Source organism: Rhinolophus hipposideros (genome assembly GCF_964194185.1).
Source record: "Rhinolophus hipposideros genome assembly, chromosome: 25".
In the NCBI taxonomy this organism is placed as follows: Eukaryota; Metazoa; Chordata; class Mammalia; order Chiroptera; family Rhinolophidae; genus Rhinolophus; species Rhinolophus hipposideros.
The window spans coordinates 7,676,297-7,698,547 of NC_138071.1; the positions used below are offsets into that span (position 1 = coordinate 7,676,297).

The following is a 22,251-nucleotide window of genomic DNA, read 5'->3' on the forward strand; positions in this document are numbered from 1 at the left end:
GAAAAGTAATGGACTAATCCCTTTTAATTACATTTAAACATTTTTTTGGAAAAGGAAAAAACATTGGTTTGTTGCACTAAGTAACTACATTAAAATGTAACCGCAATTAAATACCAATTAAACAATAATAATTTTAAAAGAATACATTTTAATTTTTAAGATATTACTCAGGTTGAGTAATATATGTTTCATGTATGAACTAAAATTTGCATTCATAAGCAAAAATATAACACCTAGCAGTTCATGGTCAGTCTCACTGTTTTAAAGTACAAAGAAAACTTCCAAGTGACCATAGAGAATTATGTAATTAAATAATTCAGGTTCTGTGTCTTTGTCTTTACAATCACTGTGCTTTCAGTGTTTATTTCCAAGCCATTACCTAATACAACTACGTAGTGCTAGTTATTAAAATTCAGCTATAACTTCAGAGAATGTTTAGAACTTGGAACAACAGCACATTTTTCAGGGGGAAATATTTTATCACTGACATTGTTAAGAATTGCTGGCAAATTAAAAAAAACAAAAAAAATAGTCACAAGGATATATAGCACAGTGCAGGGAATATAGTTAATAATATTCTAATAACTATGTACAGTGTCAGATGGGTAATAGACTTATTGGGGTTACTATTTTATGAGGTATATAAATGTCTAATTACTAATAATTACTAATTATTGTTTTATAAATCTGAAACTAATAAAAACAAGAAAAGAAAGAATTGCTGGCACATAGTGATAAAAAAAACACACAACACACTGTAAAAGTCAGTTTTATTATTGTTTTTAAATCCCCTAAAGAAGATGCTCCCCCTTATTTGCCTGCTCTGGGGTCTCCACCCCATTGCAATGCCCTCGGAATGGCATTTACTAGACCATTTACCTAATGGTACTGTCACTTCTACAAAGGATATTGTTTCATAATTGCAGTTCTGTGCCAGGCACCGTACTAGGTAGTCTTACATGTTATCTCTTTTGAGTCTTGCCACAGTTTGACACTACAACTACCCTTCTTCCTCTCATTTCATGGATGAAGAAACAATCTTAGGGACATTGGGTAATTTGGTTCAGGTCATATGAACAAATAACAGAGACAGTGTTCAAACTCAGGTCTGACTCAACAGCGTTAATCCACCCAGTACTGCTTCCATTTATTCAGGCAACAAGTAGGAATTGAGTGTTTTCTGCAAGCTTGTAATAGAGCAGTGCCTGTCAGCGAAGCGTTGTAAGATTAGTCAAGCACCCCACTTTCCCCAGAGGCGGCCACCCTGCTATGTCTATCACTATAGATTTATTTTATCTTTTCAGAAACTCTACCTAGTGTTATCACAGAGTATACGTATTCCCTCGTGTCTCCATTTTCTCTGTTCTCTCTTTCTGGAAGTCCTATTAATAAGTACTGGAACTTCAAGATTGATCCTGCAATTTTTGTATCTATTCTATTTTCAATCTTTTTCTTATTTGTTCTACTTTCTGGATTGACTTCATCCATCACGATTTCCAATACTTGTATTTTTAGAATTCCCATTTATTCTATCTGCCAACAGTCGCTCAGCATCTTCATTTCCTAAGTGATTTGTATTATTTCAATGTGAGTTCATTTCCAACGGAAGCTGCTCTTCTGTGTGTCCTAGCTCGAGGAGCAACTCCAATGGGTATGAATGCCTTTGTCTCTGTATTTGTCCCTCATATTTCACTGGGCCAGACCAATGTTGACTATCTTGAGAAGGGATTCCCGCACCTAGTGGAGTCTGAGTTTGGATTCCACACCCAGGCATAGCTGGGGTCAGGCAACCTTGTTTATGAGAAGGAACAAGGAAATAAGTATGGAGCTGAGTTGTCTTGGTGTTTGGGGATCGGCTGACTGGATATACTGTTTCTGGTCAAATGGAGCATTTATAGGGACATGAACATTATCTAAATCGTGGTTTTCTAACTATGGCAGCTCAGGTATGAGCGGCTCCACCTTGGGCCTAGAAATTTATTTTAACATTTGAAATATATCACTCTACCAGTCAGAACCCCAGACTCAACAGTGAAGGCCTATAAACGCTCTGGTTCTTTTAGCTCCAACTTGGAGTTTACTGTTTATTTCTGGCACCTGGGATATTTTTCTCTTATTTTCAAGCTTTTTTCTTATAAGTCTTCCAGAATTTCCACTTATTTTGAAGGAAGGATTTTGTGACAGCTTCATATCCAGTTATCCATCCTTGCTCAATATCCCACCCACTAAACCCCTACATAGCAACCCCCTCTGCAAAATCTCCTTAACTCTCCACCCCTTAGTCACTTGTCTTCTTTCCCTTTGTCCTCTTCTCCATATTCTTTGTCACAAACCCTCAGGAGCCAGGTCTGCAAAGTACAGCCTTCCTTCGAGGGGTCCCTTTAGTGGGTATGAGGAGTGGAAGGTCTGGAACATTCATAGATCTGTAAAGTGAAGGCTGTTATCCTGCTGCTTATAACTGATCCACCGAGTGACTCGATGGACTTTTAAAATGTAAAATTAGAGAGGTTCACGTAAAGACCGCATTTTACTCTGCGTTCTTCCCATGTTTTAGAGGTCTGTCAGGGAGGATACACTGCCTGGCACAAAGTTAAGAAAATATTTCATTTCAAAGTTTTACGAGAATATTCAAAGTTTTGAATATTTCCAATAGGAAAGTGGCAGAACCGTAAGACGTAAAGCCAAGGTTCCCGTGAGGATATGCTATGTGAAAAATTTCAATTTTCCTTTCTCTTGGACTCTCAGTAACAATCATATTTTGCAACCATGTTTTGCATCTTTTCCCGACATTCTGATTCCTTCTCCTTAGCCAGAGCCTTCAGTGCAGTACTCTGACGTAGCCTCCTTGTATCATTTCTCCGTTGAATGGAGTATGACAATGGGGATACAACAGGTGGAGGTGAGATAATCTGCAGTGAGTCTAGGAGGAGTCCAGCCTCAAAATGACCAGGGGCACAAGCCAAAGCTAAGAGCAGCACGAAGGAGCATTTGAATATGGGTAACTCAGGAGGGGACTTCCTTCATGGCATTAATGCTGATGGTACTAGAAGCTGACATGACATTTCTGTGTCGTGACACTCACCATGCTTGAACCTAAGTGCTCTGCATAGATGATATCATTTTCAATATATCACACCTATGATTGAGCTACTATTGCTATTTCCAGCTTACAGATCAGGAAATGGGGGCCGAGTGTGAAAATAACTTTCTCGATGTGACACAACTAATGTTAGAGAAGGTGACAGAGAAATGGAAAAAAATCCAAGGAAGAAAACCTAGAGCTGCTCTGGTGGATCTCAGCACAGCAGACTGTGGACCGTGTACGATTTATCGTGCTGCAGTGAGTGCAGTTCTGCCACAGCGCCGTCAGTCTCCACGTCTCTTCATCCCAGTTTCAGATCAAAAGAGAGTGCATCTAATATGCCCAGCTTTGATCTGTCCCTGTTAAATTAATGTGCTATGATCAGGGAGCACAGTAATGTAACAGATATGGTCACTCCTGTATATGAGGGGCCTGGCCCAGAAACGCAGTGGTGGTTTTTAAGTAAGTAGACACTCCAAGTGCTATCTACTATATGACCTAATGATGTAAGAAGCTATCACACGTGTGTACATACACAATTTTCTGCAGCTGATACAGGGTCCAAGAATAAGAATTACATTAACTAAAATATGTAGTGTTTAGTTTTATTTGTTTAGTTTCTCTATGGTGTGTGTGCATGTTCACTGAATTGGGAACCATCTATTATCTCATTTTCCTTACTGTGAGAACCTCCCTGAAGAAGCTCAGTTTACACTGAAAGGATGGGCTTCCATTTCTTTTATTTCTGGCAGCATTGCCATGTTAGCTACTCTGACTGAGCCACCTGCTGAAAACAAAAAATGCTGGGTTAAAAAAAGTCAAATACATTGATGAATTGATAGGAAATGACGGAATTCTCAAAGGGGGGAAAATCAAAAAAGAAGGAATAAAAGTGAGAAAATCCTGAGAAATGAGTGAGGGTCAATGTGACTTTTGCCACGAGATTATCAGTCAAATTCTGGGCACCTCGAACTCCTGCTTTGACAGTTGTGCAAATGCCAGGGTCAGGAAATAAAGGCAAGGACCCATCAAAAAGGAAAAGTCTAGTAAGAGACAAAACTCTGGGGCCCAAAGGATTACATCCCCAGTGTAAGGGTGAGTGAGAAAGAAACCCGATGGTCAGTAAGATGGTGCTGGTCTTGACCTTGGAACTTGGCAAAGGAAGAAGTCTCCCGAGAATCTATAAAATCTGTTCAGATCTGAGACCCAAATTCAATCTATCTGTGCAATGCAACAAACCTGAAGTGGAGAACTTCATCTGGTCCTAGGGTTTATGCTGTCTCCAGGCAGCTCGCAGAAGCAAGTTTTAGTACTCTTTAGGAACACTCTCTTTTAACTCGGGCCTCAAAGAATCCGCACAGTTACCAGCCCAGAAGCATGCACGCAGAGTCCCAAGTCGCAACCTGCACGGCAACGGGCACCATAAGCAAGAGCTTGAAGAAGCAGCAGGCAGCACCAAAGACCCATAAAGTTCTCGGTATTGGATTTCACAGACACAGAATACAGATTATGCTTAATTTGTATAAGAAATTAGAAAGTGGCTCAGAAAGAGAACCAAAAAGAACTTCTAAAAATGAGGTGTTTGGAGATTTCCAGGTGGGCCGCAGAGAAGAAAGCTGAAGAGGCACAGAGGCTGTCTATGTGAGAGGTGTTCTGTAGATGCAACGGTTGAGAATTCCCCACAATTGTCGCAGGACACTAACACTGAGACTCAGGAACCTTCTCGAATACTCAGTGTGGTTTAAAAAAAAAATAAAGGAAAACAAAAGAGGGGGAGGGAAGGCTGGAGGAAAGGAGGGAGAAGAGGAGGAAGGAAGGAATCACATGTGTATTAATCATTGTGAAACTGCGAAAACATCAGAGATCTTCGAGGCAGCCAGAAGAAGGAAGGGAGGAGAGGGAAGGAGGACGGAAAACGTAAGGCGCCGGATTTTAGGTAAAAGCACAGAAACTAAATGAGGTCATTGTTATTAGGGTTAACTTTTCTCTGGGGTTCATTAACACGCCGTTAACACGCCAGGTAAGTACCCTGATTAAGAGCGGTGGAAAAGTGTTGAGAACAAGAAGATGCGAAGGCGGGGTGCAGCAGGGGACACAGACGCAGGGTTTCAACTCCAGTGAAAAATATACACAGAACGTTAAATTATGAACGGAAGACAAGCATCCCCGACACCCGGAGAGAGTTCAGAGGACAAGAAGCCCCAACCTTGACTGAGCGAGAACGTAGCCGAGACGGAGGACAACTCAGCGGGGAAGGACCGGCCCGGGAGCGCGCTGGCGGGGAGGCGTCGCCCGCCGGGAGGGCGCCGCGCAGCACCGCCGACGCCCCGCGCGGGCCCCGGACTCGGCGCGCCCTGAAGTTACTGCGGCGCGGCCCGTGCACCACCGAGGCTCCGGCCGCTCTTCCCGCCGGCTCCGGATTGGTCTTGTTTGGCGGCTGCAGGTCGTCCGTACAGAGCAATCCCATCAGCGTGCCGAGACGGACCGCAGCCTAGAACAGGAGGCTATTGTAATATGGGAAATACACATTCACGCCATGCTTAAAATAAATTGTGGCGCGGAAGCCGACCAGGCGTCCCATTTGTAGTTTTAGGATTGGACCGTGAGGCTCAATTCCAGCAGCGAGTTCTGTTTCAGACAGTACAAATTGCCCGAACTTTGCGGAGTATTCTAGCGCTAGAACCTTTGCGATTTCCTAGCACTGCTTGAAATCCGGACTCAAATGCCGGGGCATGGAATCGCCGCAGTCAAGAACAGGTGAAAAGTTGTTCCTAGTTGTGGGAGGCAGGCGCATACAACTCCCGTCATGCCCCGTACAAAAATCAACAAATAAACAGAGGCACCGCATTTCGGATTCCGTTACGCACCGTTCGCTGGGGCGTCTGGTTTTTGTAGTTTCCGTGTGAAGAACTGCCAGCGTGTTCACCTTTGCTGGGGAGGGAATAGAACTACAGTTCCCACAACAGCGCGGGGGCGGGCTACGGTAGGCTGACGTCATTGCTCCAGCCAACCAATGACAGCTCCGGGCGGCAGTGAGGCAAGCGCCGTCAGGCGCCAAAGTGGTTTTTTTTTTCTTCTCTTTTTTTTTTTTTCCCTGCCGAAGCCGAGCGGGCGCTGCTAGCGGAGGCGCCATATTGGAAGGGACAAAACTCCGGCGACAGCGAGTGACACAAATAAACCCCTGGACCCCCTCGTTCCCCCAGCTCTAAAGGCCGCGATGTTGTACCTAGAGGACTATCTGGAAAGTGAGTGGGCGGCGCTGGCGGGGGCCGTCCGTGGGACCTGCGGGCGGGCGAGAGCGCGAGTGGACGGGCGGGATGGCGGGAGGGAGGGGGAGGCGGGGGATGTTTCTTTCTCACGGTAACTGGCAGCCTCGCTGTGGGCTGCCGGCTCCCTCGCCCCCCCCGACGCACGCACGCACGCAGTGACGTAGGCGCGTCCTTTCGCCGTTGGCCTCGCCCCTCTGACGGATTCTCCCTTTGGCAGTGATTGAGCAGCTGCCAATGGACCTGCGGGACCGCTTCACTGAGATGCGCGAGATGGACCTGCAGGTGCAGAGTAAGTGGGCGCGTTTACCCGGGTTTGCTGCGCGCGTCCCCTGTCGGACGTCCTCGCCTTCGTCCGGCTGCGGACTCTGCTCCAGCTCACAGGCTGGGAGCGCAGAGGAGTTGTCAGCCAGAACTTGCAGTTTGCAGTGTTGCCTCTTGTTGCCGCCCAGGCTGGTTTTCTCCTGGCTTTTACGGGAGGGAGACGTGAGAGCGCGGGTGTTCTTTTCTCCAGTTTGGGGACGGGCAACACAAGTTCCTGTACCTTCCTGGAGGACGCAGACACATGGTTTAATGCACGGCAGCATGCGTGTGGAAGTTTTGACTTTGAACCTTCACCTAGAGAACATCGACGGTAGCATTTACACTTTTAAAGTTCCTTCTGTTGCAACCTTGTCAAGAGCAGGAAACACATAGACACACTGGCTATACGCCTTGTTTTGAACCCCCGAGTGTCACGTAATAAATGTATTGCAACTACCGTGGAGAGACATGTAAAATCAAGAATGTGAAATGAATTTCACATAATCAAAGTATGTAATAAGGGTACTTTGTTGGCTGTGTGTCACTCCTTTGAAGAAACGTAGGTACCTTAACTAAATTATTTAAATGATGGTAACGACTGGCCTTCGTGGGGTCTGTCCTCAGGAGACAGGTTTCTTGGTCCCATGTATTCCAGCCGTGTTTCGGCTTCGCACACAGTGTCACTCGTGCTGTCAGCTGTTCCTCCCGGAGAAGCGGGGTGGGGGGACATCTGCGTGTCGGGGCGCGATGGGGAGGAAGGGGTAGCGTGCAGAGGACCAGAGCCAGACATTGCAGACCTAGCTACGGGCTGCTGGTGTTCTCCGCGGCTTCCCGGCCCGCCCCGCGCTCATCCACACCTTTGTTCTGAGTGGCCTCGGCCCGCTTGTGGTCAGCTTCGCGAAGCACGGAATACAATGTAACACACTGTTGGCAGCCACCTTCTTTCATTCAGTGGATTGTAGTGTGGGAGCCGGAATTGGGTGTTTCTCCAGCTTGCTCTCCAAGTTCATTTTAACCTTAATGTAGTTGAAATGCTCAAGATTTCGCTAAAGCAGTAGTGTTATCTACAGGTCTGAGCACAGATTCTTAGTGACATTCACATCTGAGTTCATTTTAGGGCTTTACTGACTTACCTGACCTTACTCACATCACCACTTCTGAGGGGTTTTCATCATCCCTAAAATGAGAATCATCTGAGGATTAAAAATAATACAGATAAATTAGTACCTGGTACGAAATAGGCATTCAATAAAGGCTGACTTATTTTATCCCTTTTCATTATTACAAATTTTAAATTTTCTTGCATTTTGGACTTAGATTATGTAAATCAGAGGTTTTTTTAAACTTGTATTTTTTATAGTAATTAGAATTTTCTAAATTTAATAGGTATGATGTATTAACAAAAGATCTCTGTGTCAAGTAAGTTAGGAATGCTTATTTAAACAAAGGAAAATTCTTTTAAAATATTAACCATAAGACTTCTTAGAATCTTTAAAGACCTGTTACTAACTGAAAATCTCTGAGAAGGATGTAATAGAAAGCTTTTCCTCAATTTACGTAACAACAGAATTCATTTTATTTTTCCTTTTTTAGCATACATGGAATGAGATGACTATTATTGGCACACATTTAAGGAAAATCTATATAGAATAAATAATACAGTGTATTAAGTGATAAATGATTGTAGCTACTACTTTCAGCATGATATGAGATTATGGAGGTGTTTCAGGCCATATAGCAAGAGGTTAAAAATCTTTTTATCACTTTTTCTTATTAAAAAAAATGTGCCAATTATCTAGCGGTGCTTTCAGTAAAAAATTGTGTTTGGCACATTTGGATGATTTAATACCATTAGTTTTTGACCCTGAGGCTGTACTATTCAGAATCTACTTTGACTATTGGAAAAAGTTTTGAACTAACAACAACAAAAATAAACTTTCCATAGGGAAAATTGTAACTATTTTTTTACAAAGGTAATTAAGGCATTATATATTTGCATAATTAAAGCATGACATATTTAAGTTAGTGATCAAGTGAAAGTGTATGTTATCAGATATTGTTTCTTTTGCCAAGTCAAACCATGTATATTCAGTGTATGAATTTGGTCATCTGAATATGAAATGTTTTTATTACATCGTAGATGCAATGGATCAGCTAGAACAAAGAGTCAGTGAATTCTTTATGAATGCAAAAAAAAATAAACCGGAGTGGAGAGAAGAACAAATGGCATCCATCAAAAAAGTATGTTCAACACTCTAGATGATTTATCACTTCATATTGGGATCCTCTGAGAAAGATATTTTAAAATTAAATAGTTATGTGGATATCAAAATGGGGGAAAGCTATCAGTGGTTTCTTTAGAATTTAAATAATTTGTTGTATTTTACAGCTTCAGGTGTAGGAATATTTAATCATTGAATTAAATCATTTAAAATTTGAATCATTGAATCATTTAAAATTTTGGTAATTTTAAAAAATGTTTCAATCATTAGTGATTTTTTTTTTACAGAGTTGCAGAACCATTATAAAAGTACATTATTTTATTTTCATTTTATTCTAGTACAGGTAATTAAAGTTGCCTTGTTTTTAGAGATATAATACTGTCTAACAATTCAAACTGGAGTGAAAATTAACAGCGTGGAAACATATTTTATTATTGCTAGGTACCTAAGTTGTTGGAATCACAGAACAGAATCTTAAGAGTTGAAAAGATACTTAAAGTGTCTTAATTTAAAGCTCTAAATTTGTACATGAATTGGGCCTAGAAATATAGAATTCTAATTAGTTTTATAATATTTATAGCTATCTTCCAGTTTAGAATGGGTATCAGCTCTTCCTCTAAGGTTTGCTTTGAAAGGTATAATCTACTTTATTCAGGATACATTGAAAGAACTACTTAAAAAAGCTGGGTTTGGTCATGACTCTGCCATTAAGCTCTGTGACATTGGACAGATCCTTGAATATCTCTTGAGTAATAATGGCTTCCCTGTGCCCAACCTTCAGATAATTGTTCAAGGATTGACTGACAAAAAATGTGAAAACTACAAATTTAGAGTAGTTGTGTTATTTATATTACCACATTGGGGGAAGATTATTTCTGTTCGGAGAAAATAATTTTAGAATCTATAACAGAAGTGGTCCTGGCTCAGAGGATCCCTGGTGTATTTGCATATAGTCATCACATATATACATCCCAAAGGAATGATATATCTATCATTCCTTTAACCTATTAAGTTTTTGGTGTAGTATAGCTTGGGTATACTTTGAAAAGTCTGGTACTCCACGGAAGTTTATAGAATCAATTTTTTAAAAAATAATTTGCTTTATACTGAGGAACAATCTAAAGTATAGGTTGAGTTGTGTGAATTGATGCCTAACTTAAAATGAGTTATAGAACGATTGGAAAATAGGGACATGCAGGTCCGAATTTTTCAATAGTTGTACATTTACTTAAAAAGTTTTTAAAATGGAGACTGTAATGTTCTTTACAAATTAGATAAATCTTAATTTTTAAAAAAAAGTTTTTTAAAGAAAAAGATTATTCATCAGCTCATAACTTTTATTAGTATAGAGGCTCGACTTGGAATGGTAGTTATTTTTATTTATACCTTTTCTAGGAATTGTGAACATCTTTAATTTTTGGCCATTGTCCATAATTTCTAATCCTGCCCATCCCCACCCTTTCCTTAACTCTGTTTTTGTTGCGTGTTTACAATGAGTGACAGTGATAACTAGGTATGATAATGAAAATCCAGTTATATGTCCTACATACACTTATTTTTAAATTATTTATTTTTGAAATGAAATGTTTTTATTCAGGATTACTATAAAGCTTTGGAAGATGCAGATGAGAAGGTACAGTTGGCAAACCAGATATATGATTTGGTAAGTAAGATTAAGGTGTATGCTACACCTTGAGTACTTGAATTATGGATTTTGTTTTACGTTTTATTGGATTAAATGTAATAGGAAGAACAGACTAAAACTGAAGTATTGGTCTTAGATCCCATTTGATTTGAGAATTCAGGGTTTGTTTTCTGGTTTCTTTGTGGGCAAGAGTTCATGGAGAGTCCACGAACCTGTTAATTCACACGTCAAGAACTTATACCTTAGCCTGATGTGCATTACTATAAAATTGTACCTGATGTTAGATTTTTGTAGCAAGAATTTGTTTTTAGTAATCCTTATATTCTTAAATTAGTGTGTTTACTTTCCTGATAAATTATCTTGAGATTGTTTCTGTGGTAAAAGATACTTAAGACTACTGTGTTGACAAGAGTTCTCGGTAGTCTGATTAAAATGGAGAAGAGAATCACTTGAATCAGTGTTAACAGATAGTGCTGAACTATCTAAGTGATGTCAATAGACAGTATACAACTGGATCAGGTGGCAAAAATGGGAAACAGGAGATTAAATAAACTTTTAAAAAGGTTCTTTTTTTCAGCAGTAGCACTTGTCAAAGATTGAAATCCCGAAGAAGACAGATACATGCAGTTATTTCTCAAACTGGCATAAATGGTGCTCTTTTTTATGTAAAGCATCTTCTCAAATGTATGCTTTAGATAATACTCATTTCTGGTTTTGTCTCAAAGTAAGTTAAATTTGAAAACTAATGCTCACTTTTGGTTGACTTCAGCATATCGATTTTATATCTTATTTTTGCAGTTTTGTCTGGACACAGTTTTGTTACTGAGCAAGCACATGTAAATATAAGTGCCGTTGGTGAGCAAGACAGGCGAAAAACCATGCATACCACATAGGGCGTACATTGTCAAAGCTTATACAAAACTAGAAAACATTTGTCATGTAAAACCATAGAAAATGTGTAGTTGTTTTTATATAGTGTAAATATGTTAATGGTTATAATAACCTAGGCTTATTTGTTCATACAGTTATTCTGAAAACAATTTCATAAAAGATACCACCTAAAGAAAGGTAGAGGGGGCTGTAGCTTGATTTACTGTGGAATGAAAAAAGAAAGGTCTTAATTGTTTTGGTCTTGAATTATATTTATAAACATAGAAAAGACATTTATATTTGAAGACATTTATATTTGAACTAATATTTCAGTAATATTCTTCCTCATGTTTAATGATTGTAATATGTCGATCTTTATTTAGGGATTACCTGCTTTTTAAATTACGTAGATCTTTGTTTCTACTCTTTGTTTTGTTTATATTTTGTTATTTTGCTACTTTCTATATCTTCATTAAAAATGCTTACTGGATTTGGAAAAAAGATACAAATATATCTTTTTTAAATGTGTGTGTGTGTATTCATCTGTCACTTATGAACGGGGAAATACTGTAAATGGCTCCTGTCTTTCACGTGTCTGTAAACTAGTTGAGAGGACATGCTCACAAAGTAAAGTGAAGAGCCGGTGTAGAAACATGTAACAAGTAAAGATTACTGCAGTTGAATATTAAGGGGTATCTGGTGAAAGACAGAACTAAATCATGTGGAGTTCTTGTTGATTTCTTAAAGGGTATGAGATAGTTTTGAATAGAATTGATTCAGAAGCTCAATGAAGTAGGTGTATTGCATTGAGGGGAAAGCACTTCACTCAGAGATAATGGATAAACAGGATGAACATAAAAATTAGTACATTCTTTGAGGGGGGCTAGATTATTTAGACTAAAGTGAGGTAATAAAAGGTGATGTAGTAAATTTAATAAAATGTAATAAAAAGCAAGTGTCCATAACAGATCCATACAGACATGAATTCAGCCTCTTCACTGATAGCACTGATAACTTTGGAAAAGTTATTTAATCCCAGAACCTAAGTTTCCTTACCTGTAAAATAGCAGTATTAATTTGTACCTTACAGGATTTGCCACATGTATGTAATACTCAAAGCATGGCAGATAGTAGGCACTCACTCCTTCAAAGCCTCACTCCATCTCATTTTTCTAACTGGAATTTTCTACTTTCTTGAAGCTACGTCTTCTCTTTCAGCTCTGCCAAGTTAAACCTGTTCTTTTCCCATTCCCCCAGTATTTATTTCTAAGATTGCCTTTTGGTCTTGTTTCTTTCTCCTCACTCCCCTTTTCTTTTTGTTATTTTTTTCCCTTCGTTCCTTCCCTTCCTTTTATAATATTCCATTGCTATTCCAGCCAACCATCATGTTCGTAATAGAAAAATCCATTGTTCTTTGAGACTTAATGTTAATTATCTGTATTAGCCTCTCACCTTTGTGGCCTTCCTCAATCTCCTTGAATATCGCACAGAATGGTCACTGTTCCTCAGGGTTCTGTCCTTGACCTCCATTGTTTCTGACTCTGAGTGGCTCTTATAACTCTCTCCCCTCCTTCTCCCCCAACTCCAGAGGCCAGGAAGACCAGATGCCCCATGCTGAAGTTTGTTTTGTCAAATGCCAATTTTACCACCCACATCACCACACACACCACCCAAGTTGAGAAACATTTCTCCATTACTTTTCCATGTGTTCTGTTGGTTTTAACAATTATACATTAATTATTCCCCAAGCTCAGACTTCTCTTTGGAATCTGGTCATCCTATCTGAGAATTCCTAGGCCCTGGAACTCTGTGTATTAAGACTTAACTCTTAGCTTCCCCTTTTTCTTCTCTCACTTCCTCCGCCCCCTTACTTTTGCTTTCTTAGTCTTAGGAGAGCCACTTACCTTAGTCATTCATGTGGGAACACTGAGGGTCATCCTCCTTGTCCCTCACATCCCCACATTTAGTTAATTACCATGTCTTGTTCATTTTACCTTCTAAGCATGTGCCTCATTATTCCTTCCTCTCCACTTTAGCCTGCCATCGTTCAAGCTCTTTAAAAAGGAAGAAAAAACTGGATGCCTTTCCGTTTCGTGTTCGTTAGGTACACTTTCTCCATGTTTCATAATCCTGTACAAACGTGGCTTATTTATTGAAATCATTGTAATAATCTTGATGTTTGTGTGTCATATCTAGGAGAAGAGATTTGACAGCTTATAACAGAAAAGCCACACGAGTGATTTAAACAAAAGGCTTATTTTCCTCTCATGTAAAATAACTGTTAGAGGAGACAGACCAGGGCTTCTGTGACACTCCAAGGTCATCAGTGTCCTAGGCTGTTTGTAATCTGTTCCTCGCTCTGGACAGGTAGAGGAAGAATTACAGTATGGGATCACTCAGAAGGGCATATGTTACAATTCAGTCAGCTCCTTTAAAGAGCCTTCCTGGAAGCCTCACCTGCTGACTTCCAGCGGCAAGGGACGCTGAGAAACCTTTAACATGGCACTTTGCCAGCCCAGGTATGCGGGTTTCTATCAGTGAGGAGGAGAGAATGCATGGTGAGTAGGTAATTAGCAGTTTGTGCCTTACTCCACCGCAACAGAATCATGCCAGCTTCTAAATCATTGTTATTCCCATGAATTTGTTATTGCTCGAATTGTAATTATTAATTTACCTTTTGCTTGTGTGTGTGTCTTCCCTACTGTAAAGGTCAGGAATTGCATGTTTTCTGTGGGTGTGTCTTCAGAGTCCAGCACTGTTGTTCCTCAGTAAATACTTGTTGAACAAAATGGCCTGAATTAGTTAATGGAGAAAAGGAGCACTCATGTGACTCCCAAGTTAGGAGTCTTAGGGATCCGTGGAGTTGAATGGTGTATCATTGGTGTCAGATGTATTTTAGGTTGGGTGACAATTTCTCAAAAGGTAACAGAGTCACATTTTAGTACGTGGAGGTTGGTTCAGTAGACTGCAGAGGAAATAGCCACTTCTTTTTAAGGTATGACTTTAAACCAGTAGACTGCAGAGGAAATAGCCACTTCTTTTTAAGGTATGACTTTAAACTAGAAAAGTGAAAGTAATATAATTCAGGTGAGTTTAGTTTCCTTTCTAGAGTCCTGTTAGGAGACTAAACACTCAATCTTCTGGTCCATGCCTTTGCTCATATCATAGTGGAGTCTTTTTTTTTTTTTTTAAATTGCTCTCAGTTTTTTAGTTTCTTCAGTTTGGATAGATTTCCTTCTCTGATTCATAAGCTCATTTGAAAGTTCTCAAACAGGATTTATAGATTTGCCTTCAGCAAAAGGGACTTTTTAAAAAATCCTAAAATTTATTGTGATATATATGTTTTGGGTGTTTTTAATAAAAATACCTTCCACTTAACAATTTACATTATATATAAGTTTTTGCTATTTTCAATTTCTTTGCTTTTGGAGAGGATCCTTTTTAAATTGATGAAACATTTATTAAACATTATTAGACCTTATTATACAACGTAACAATGTAATAACAATACTGGACATCCAGTCAACTCATTCCCATTAAAGTCTTATCATTTTCATAAAATAAAAATCTAACCAAGGCCCCTGAGGGTAGGTGCCGGTCTTGATCATTCTGTACCCCCAGGGCCTGGAATAGTAGATGAGTTGAATGGTGAACAGAAGGAAAAAGAAGACTTTTGCGAGGTGATCTAATGCAGTGTTTTCCTGAATCATTTGCATTCGACCTTGAAGGTTTTTACAATACCCCCGTACCACCTGTACATCTATTACTGAGTACATTTTTTAATGAAATTTATTTAAGAGGAAAACTTACAAATTTGATACTACTTACATGAATAAAAGCTAGTGTCACTTACCACAAGTAAATGATTAAAATGTCATCACTGATTATCACCCTCCTGGAAGTGCTTGTGCTTTCTGTGTGTTGTGCTAGATTGCCAGAGGGGCTTGTGTTTGAACACTTTATACTTGAGGGTAAGACATTTACTTTATTAGCCTTGCAAGTAATTGCAGTGAAACATAAGGGACTTGTTCAGTAGACAGGTCTTTAAATGGATTTACCATCTCAAATTAGTTCTACTACCTAACATATCAACAATAAACATCCAAGTGAAAGTCTTTATAAATATTAAAGAGAAATAAAATTCCTGTAACATTTAACAATTTAGAGCTTAGAATACTACGTACTTGAGAGGTGAGTGGACGGGACATAGCGTAAGTGTAAAACTACAGTCATTTTTATTCATAGATCATTCAGATCATTCACCCAATAAGCAGTAGTACTTCTACTGCTGTAGTTATGACAGATAGGCAGCTATTAAATAAAGATTATTTAGATTTTGATAAGTGCTTTGAAGGATATAAACATTGTGGAGAGAGGGGAAAAGAATGAATAAAAGCTGGAAGAGGCCGTTAAGAGTGTAGTCGCAGGAGGTGACTTTTGTGGCGGTACTTGGAAAGAGGCCAGCCATGCGAAGAAGAACTTGAGGAAGAACATTTCAGGCAGATGATACACCAACTGCAAAGTCTGAGGTGGAAAAGGGCTTGACAGATTGAACCAGAAAAAAAGGCCATTGTGGTTGGTGTATAGTGAGAAAGGGGGAGCAGGCAGGAGCCACACAGGCAGGGCCTGTGACCAAGGGGGCAGAGGAATTTTTATTCGGAAAGCAATGGGAGGCCAGTGGAGGATTCTAAACAGGAGTGAAATACACCTGAGGGGAGACTGATGTGTGTATGCCCTTGCTTAAACACTATGTTATTATGGTAGTTATAAATAAGCATGTATTATTTGTTCATGGTTTAAGATAAAACAATTTAATATATAAACGTGTTTGATTTTTTCCCCTGCAGTATTTTATTATAGCATAGTATTTCATTGTATTATTTTTTCATTGAAATGTTTTATTTTTAAAATCAGTAGTAAATTTTTTATTCCTATGACCAATACTGTTCTGATGACCTCATTTATAAGGAAAGAAATCGTACTATATACAAGTAAATATCAACAAATGAAGAAATTTGTGGAATTAGGGTTCAGTAGAACAAACTAAAAATTTATTTCAGTAGTTGTTTCAGTGAAATTTGACTAACAAAAAAAATCTATCCTATTAAAATAATTTCCTTCTAAAATCCTCATACTCGTCATTAAACACTTACTTGTGTTCCTCAGCCGGATGTCACTGTCATAAGGCTGTATTAGATTATAATACCTAATAAAGTTGATTTATGTATACTCTGATAAAATTTAAGATTTCAGTTAATGTTTGAATGATTTTAGCAGTCTGTTACAATGCTCAATACCCTTGAACTTGGTTCTTTTTTATATCCTGGCCTATTCCTGAGACAATTATGTTTCAGTCCCACATTTTACCTATACATTTGGGAATTCTTCATCTGATACTTTAATTAAGGAAATATATTTTGTAAGTTTGACCTTTATCTCCCGTCCTTATTATCTTTTAGGAAAATGATTAGATGTAGTTTATGTGGTAAGGTCTCAAATAATTTGAATCAGCCTAAAGATGGATCAAATTTTCGTCTATTTTAAATATAATTCAGGGATGGAAAGAATCCTTTTCATGGCTTATCAGAAAAATAATTTGCCATCATGGTTCCTTTTTTTTTGCCCAGTTTACCCTCCTTATCCACTATTCCCAGATCTTTAAGTGGATAGAAATTTATCTTACTGCCATGGACTTCAACTTAGAACCTCCTAGACAAACTGAGTGCTCATTCTGAAAGCATAAGCTAGACATCTAAATTTTATATTTGACTATGTTGGGAATCATGTAGAAACTTTTCTCAGTAATTTATTTATGTTTTTCCCCCTATGGTCATTTCAGAAATTTAGATGTCTAGTTTACTTTCAGAATGAGCACTCAGTTTGTCTATGTTTCTAAGTTGAAGTCCACGGCAGTAAGATAAATTTCTATCCATGTAAAGATCTGGGAATAGTGAATAAGGACATCCTTGCCAACACTTGTTTGTTGATTTATTGATGATGGCCATTCTGACAGGTATTAAATTAAAACCTCATTGTGATTTTAATTTGCATTTCTCTGATGATTATTACGTTGAGAATATTTATATGTCTACTGGCCATCTCTGCATCCCGTTTGGAGAAAAGTCTATTCAGGTCCTCTGCCCATTTTTCAAACTGGACTGTTAGTTTTATTGGTGTTAAGTTACAGGAGTTCTTTATAAATTTTATATGTTAACTCCTTATTAGATGTGTCACCGGCAAATATTTTCTCCAATTTAGTAGGTTGTCTTTCTGTTTTGTTGATGGTTTCCTTTGCTGTGCAATAATTTTTTAGTTTGACTAGTCTGATTTGTTTACTTTTTCCTTTATTTCCCTTGCCTGAGAAGATAGATCAGAAAAAATACTGTTAAGAGCAATGTCAGTGAGTTTACTGCCTTTGTTTTCTTCTAGGAGTTTTGGGTCTTACATTTAAGTCTGTAATCCATTTTGAGTTTAATCTTGTAAAAATTTAACAGTGTAAAAAGTTAGTCTAGTTTCATTTTTTTGCATGTATCTCCCAATTCCGTTTATTGAATAGACTGTCTTTACCCCATTGTATATTCTTCCATTGTCATAGATTAATTTACCATATAGACTTGGATTTATTTCTGGGCACTCTGTTTTGCATTGATCTATGTGTCTGTTTTTATGCTGATTAGATTACTATAGACTTGTAGTATAGTGTGATATCAGGTAGCATGATACTTCCAATTTTGTTCTTCTTTCTCAAGATGCTGTGGCTATTCGGGGTCTTATGTGGTTCCATGTAAATTTTAGAATTATTTGTTCTAGTTCTGTGAAAAATGCCATTGGTATTTTGATAGAGATTGCTTTGGGTATATGGACATTTTAATGATGTTAATTCTTCCTCTCCATGAGCACAGTATATGCCTCGGTTTATTAATATCTTCTTCAATTTCTTTCTTCAAATGTTTTATAGTTTTCCCAGTAGAAGTCTTGCACCTCCTTGGTTAAATTTATTTCTAGATATTTAATTAATTAATTAATTTATTTATTTTAATGCAATTGTAAATGGGATTGTTTTCTTAATTTCTCCTTCTGGTAGTTTGTTATTGGTGTATAAAAATGCAACTGATTTCTGAATATTTTGTATCTTGCTACTTTACTAAATTCACTTATCAGTTCTAATAGTTTTTTGGTGGAATCTTTAGGGCTCTCTCTATATAAGATCATGTCATCTATTTACAAATAATGACAATTTTACATCTTCCATTTCAATTTGGGTGCCTTTTATTTCTTTTTCTTGTCTAATTGCTGTGACTAGAACTTCCAGTACTATGTTGAATAATGGTGAAAGTGGACATCCTTGTCTTGTTCCTAATCTTAAGCAAAATGCTTTTAGCTTTTTCCATTGAGTATAATGTTAGCTGTGGGTTTGTCACACATGGCCTTCATTATGTTGAGGTATGGTCTCTCTTTTTACACTTTGCTGAGAGTTTTTATAAACGGATGCTGGATTTTATCAAATCATGTAGAAACTTTTAAAAAGCTATACGTACTTAGTTCAGTTTGAGTCCATCAGTTACACATGTTAAAATTCGAATATTAGAACACTGAGTCAAAAGAGAATATTAAGGATTACAACTCTATGCAAAAATATTAAAGAATGAGAATTTTTTTGTTTTGTGCAGAGGGGTCAAGTGTGACTTACATATATTTATGATTATGAATATGTTAATGTTGACAATGTTTCTTTTGTTTCTGAAGAAGTCATGAAAAGGATGTTAGATTTAAACTGAAAGCACTTATGATTTGGGGCTTTAAGGAAACTTGTGGCTAGCATTTATTGACATTAAGTGAGGAACAAATCAATAATTAGAAGCTGTGGTTAACTTTGTATTAGGAATCTATGGTTAAAGGAAAATCTCTCAATTGGATCAGTACCCTCTTTACTGCTATAACTCAGTCTTATGGAGTAACTTAGGCTCTTGCTTTGTCTGATACTTGTGGGGCCATTCTAGTGATCAGCTACAATAGGTGTTTTCCCCTTTCAGAATCATGTAGGTAGAGGGCACGCACTCTGTAGATTTTAGTCAAGTTCAATTAAACTCTTGCTTTGGCTGTTTAATACTTTTTAAGTATCCTGGTACTTTATAGCTTAAGTTAACTATCGTGGTCAACTTATTTTCCAACTTCTAATTAAATTTAGTACAACAACAGTGAATTGAAGAAAATTCTCATTGCCTAGTAATTGCTTACAGTCAGTTCATAATCCTTTTTACATACCGGTAGGAATGATTGGAAGCTCTTACAAAGCCGCCATCCAGTGTGGTTAAGTCTTTTCTTTGTCTTTTTAAATTATGAATTTGGTTTTAGGGTTATTAATTTTTTAGGTTCCATTGCTTTGTCTGAGCTATTGGAAATGTTTATTTATCATTATTTTTCATGCTTTCAGATGTAATAAACCTTATCAGTAATAGAGTAAGACAATTCTAAATGCAGCAGTGGAGTGAGTTAGGGGGATGTGTATGGTGTCTTCATCTCACTCTAACCCATCCTCCCAACTGAGATTTTAACACTCTTTCTCTCTATACTTTGAATACCTATTAGAGGTCACATCATACTTTCTTTTTCTCTGGGAATACTGTTTGTCTTCCTGTTGCTTCACATTTTTTAATTATTCCTTTTTTCCACCTTTTGAATACAATTCATTCTTCACTAACACATTCATACTTCCTTTGTGTCTGTACAGCCCAATTACATATTTTTTTCCAGTGCTACTTCTGACCCCTTTTCAACTGTTGCTTATTTGTTGCATCTAGGTGTGTGTGTGTATGTGTGTGTGTGTGTGTGTGTACTATAAACCTTTATTATGTTAAAAATATTATCTAAATCTTGATTTGTTAGCTAAATTCTAATTATTATAAAAGTAGGGATTCTCTCTCTCTCTCTCTCTCTCTCTCTCTCTCTCTATACATATATATATATATATATATATATATATATATATATATATATATCTTCATTTAACCTAGTACCAAGCACATAATTGGAACTCAGTATTTAGTAGTATAACTCCAGTTAAGAAAGATGGTAGAATATTTTCATTGTATTAGTTAGTGGTCTTGGAATTTAAATACGAGTATTTTTTCTGATTTCCCTTGAGATTAAATTTTGACAATGTAAAAGATGTTGAATAACTGAGGTCTATGTTCACACTTCATTTTTAGAAGGAAGGTTCCATTAAATGATGCTCAATTACCTGCATACAAGTTCTTTGAATAGGAGCAAATGTCCATAATATGTGATCCTATAGGATTTTAAATATTGCAATTACAACTTCTACCAAGCTTTGAAAAATAACTTGTGTGTGAATATGGAGGGAAAATTGTGCTTTAAATTATTGAAAAACTCGTAAACCAACACCCCAATTGTTGCTGTTAATATACAAAATGCAAATAATAAGACAAATTCCTATTTTTTCAGTTGAATTATATTACTCTGAGTTAAAAAAAAAAAGAAAACCAGTTGGCTCCTGCATGTACAAGTTCAGAGGGCAATGTTAGATATCTGAGTAAATGGTGGGACACAATTAATTACAGATAGATCAGAGTTAAATGTCATTTCCCTAATGCATTAGCTATAGACTTTGGGCATATGACTTAATGTCTCTGAGCTTCAGTTTCTTCTTATGAAATGGAGACAGTAATAACCTATCTCAAAACAGAGGGAGTACCAGAGAAGATAAGACCATCGAATGCACCAAACATCTTACCTGGCATCTAACACACACACACTGTCTTTTGCTAACATTCTCCTCTTCCCCGTTATTTTAGATACACTTTATTTAATGAAAGTCTTATTTAAATTTTTTACTCTTGTATCATAGACATTTTGATATTTGTAAGAACTTACTTTCAATTATAGCAGTGATCCAGTGGGGCACGAGTTTGAGAAAATATGTCAGTGATGTAACATGAATACTATTCAGAGATTTCATGATTTTTGGTTTCACTTCAAAGTAGTAAATTTGGAAAAAATATTTAATATTAAGCTTAAAAAATACATTTAGACTTATTGTTAGTTTGAGGTAGCAGTTACCATTTTCTGAAGTCAGTCAAAATTGCTCTAGGTGAATGAGAAAACAAAATTTGCCACCTTTACAAGGGCAGTAGTTTTACAATAAAACCATTTTAACCAGGCCCTTTGGGGAATGGAGTTTTCTGGCTAAAAACGCCTTTTGTTTCAGCCCTTTTTCATAAATGTTTACAAGTATAATGGCCCACTTTCCCGCCTTAGAGAAATGTATGTATAGGATATAGTAGCTTCTTTGTCTGTAGACTGAGGATCTTTCTTTCCTCATTCTAAGTAGCACTAGTTGTGGTATGGCCGGCCGTGTGGCTGGCTGGCGTTGTAAGCAGGAGATGGGGCTGAAAGGAACCACAGAGCACACTATGAGAAGTTCCCGGCCCTCCTCTGCCCCCTCCAAATCCTTACTATCAGCTTTGATTAAGGTTTTATATCCCACTTCTTTTGAACATTTTCTAACAAATTTCAATTGTTTTTTTTTAAACTTAATATTTATTAAAGAGGACTTCAGAAATTATTAAATAGCCTAGGATCATCATTTTATAGATTAGAAACCTGAGGTGTATGTTGATTGATTTCCTCAAGGATGCAAAACAGATTTGCTAGCAGAAACAACCATTGAAGTTTCCTCGGTAAACTGACATTTTAACAGTGTCCCAAATGTTGGTGGTTATCTTTGATCTTCTTTGAAACAGGTAGATCGCCACTTGAGAAAGCTGGATCAAGAACTGGCTAAGTTCAAAATGGAGCTGGAAGCTGATAATGCTGGCATAACAGAAATATTAGAGAGGCGTA

The 22,251-nt window shown here is 37.7% G+C and overlaps 1 protein-coding gene across 1 annotated transcript in view; it reads left to right on the forward strand.

Moving 5' to 3' along the window:
* Positions 1-4,941: 4,941 nt before the first annotated feature.
* ING3 (inhibitor of growth family member 3) overlaps positions 4,942-22,251 on the forward strand; it is a 28,568-nt gene continuing 11,258 nt past the window's right edge. Inside the window, exons 1-6 of the mRNA XM_081038122.1 lie at positions 4,942-5,018; positions 6,186-6,327; positions 6,569-6,640; positions 8,792-8,892; positions 10,471-10,536; positions 22,152-22,248. Coding sequence (XP_080894248.1) covers positions 6,300-6,327; positions 6,569-6,640; positions 8,792-8,892; positions 10,471-10,536; positions 22,152-22,248 — 364 coding nt within the window. The 5' untranslated portion in view covers positions 4,942-5,018; positions 6,186-6,299. The remainder of the gene's footprint in view (positions 5,019-6,185; positions 6,328-6,568; positions 6,641-8,791; positions 8,893-10,470; positions 10,537-22,151; positions 22,249-22,251) is intronic.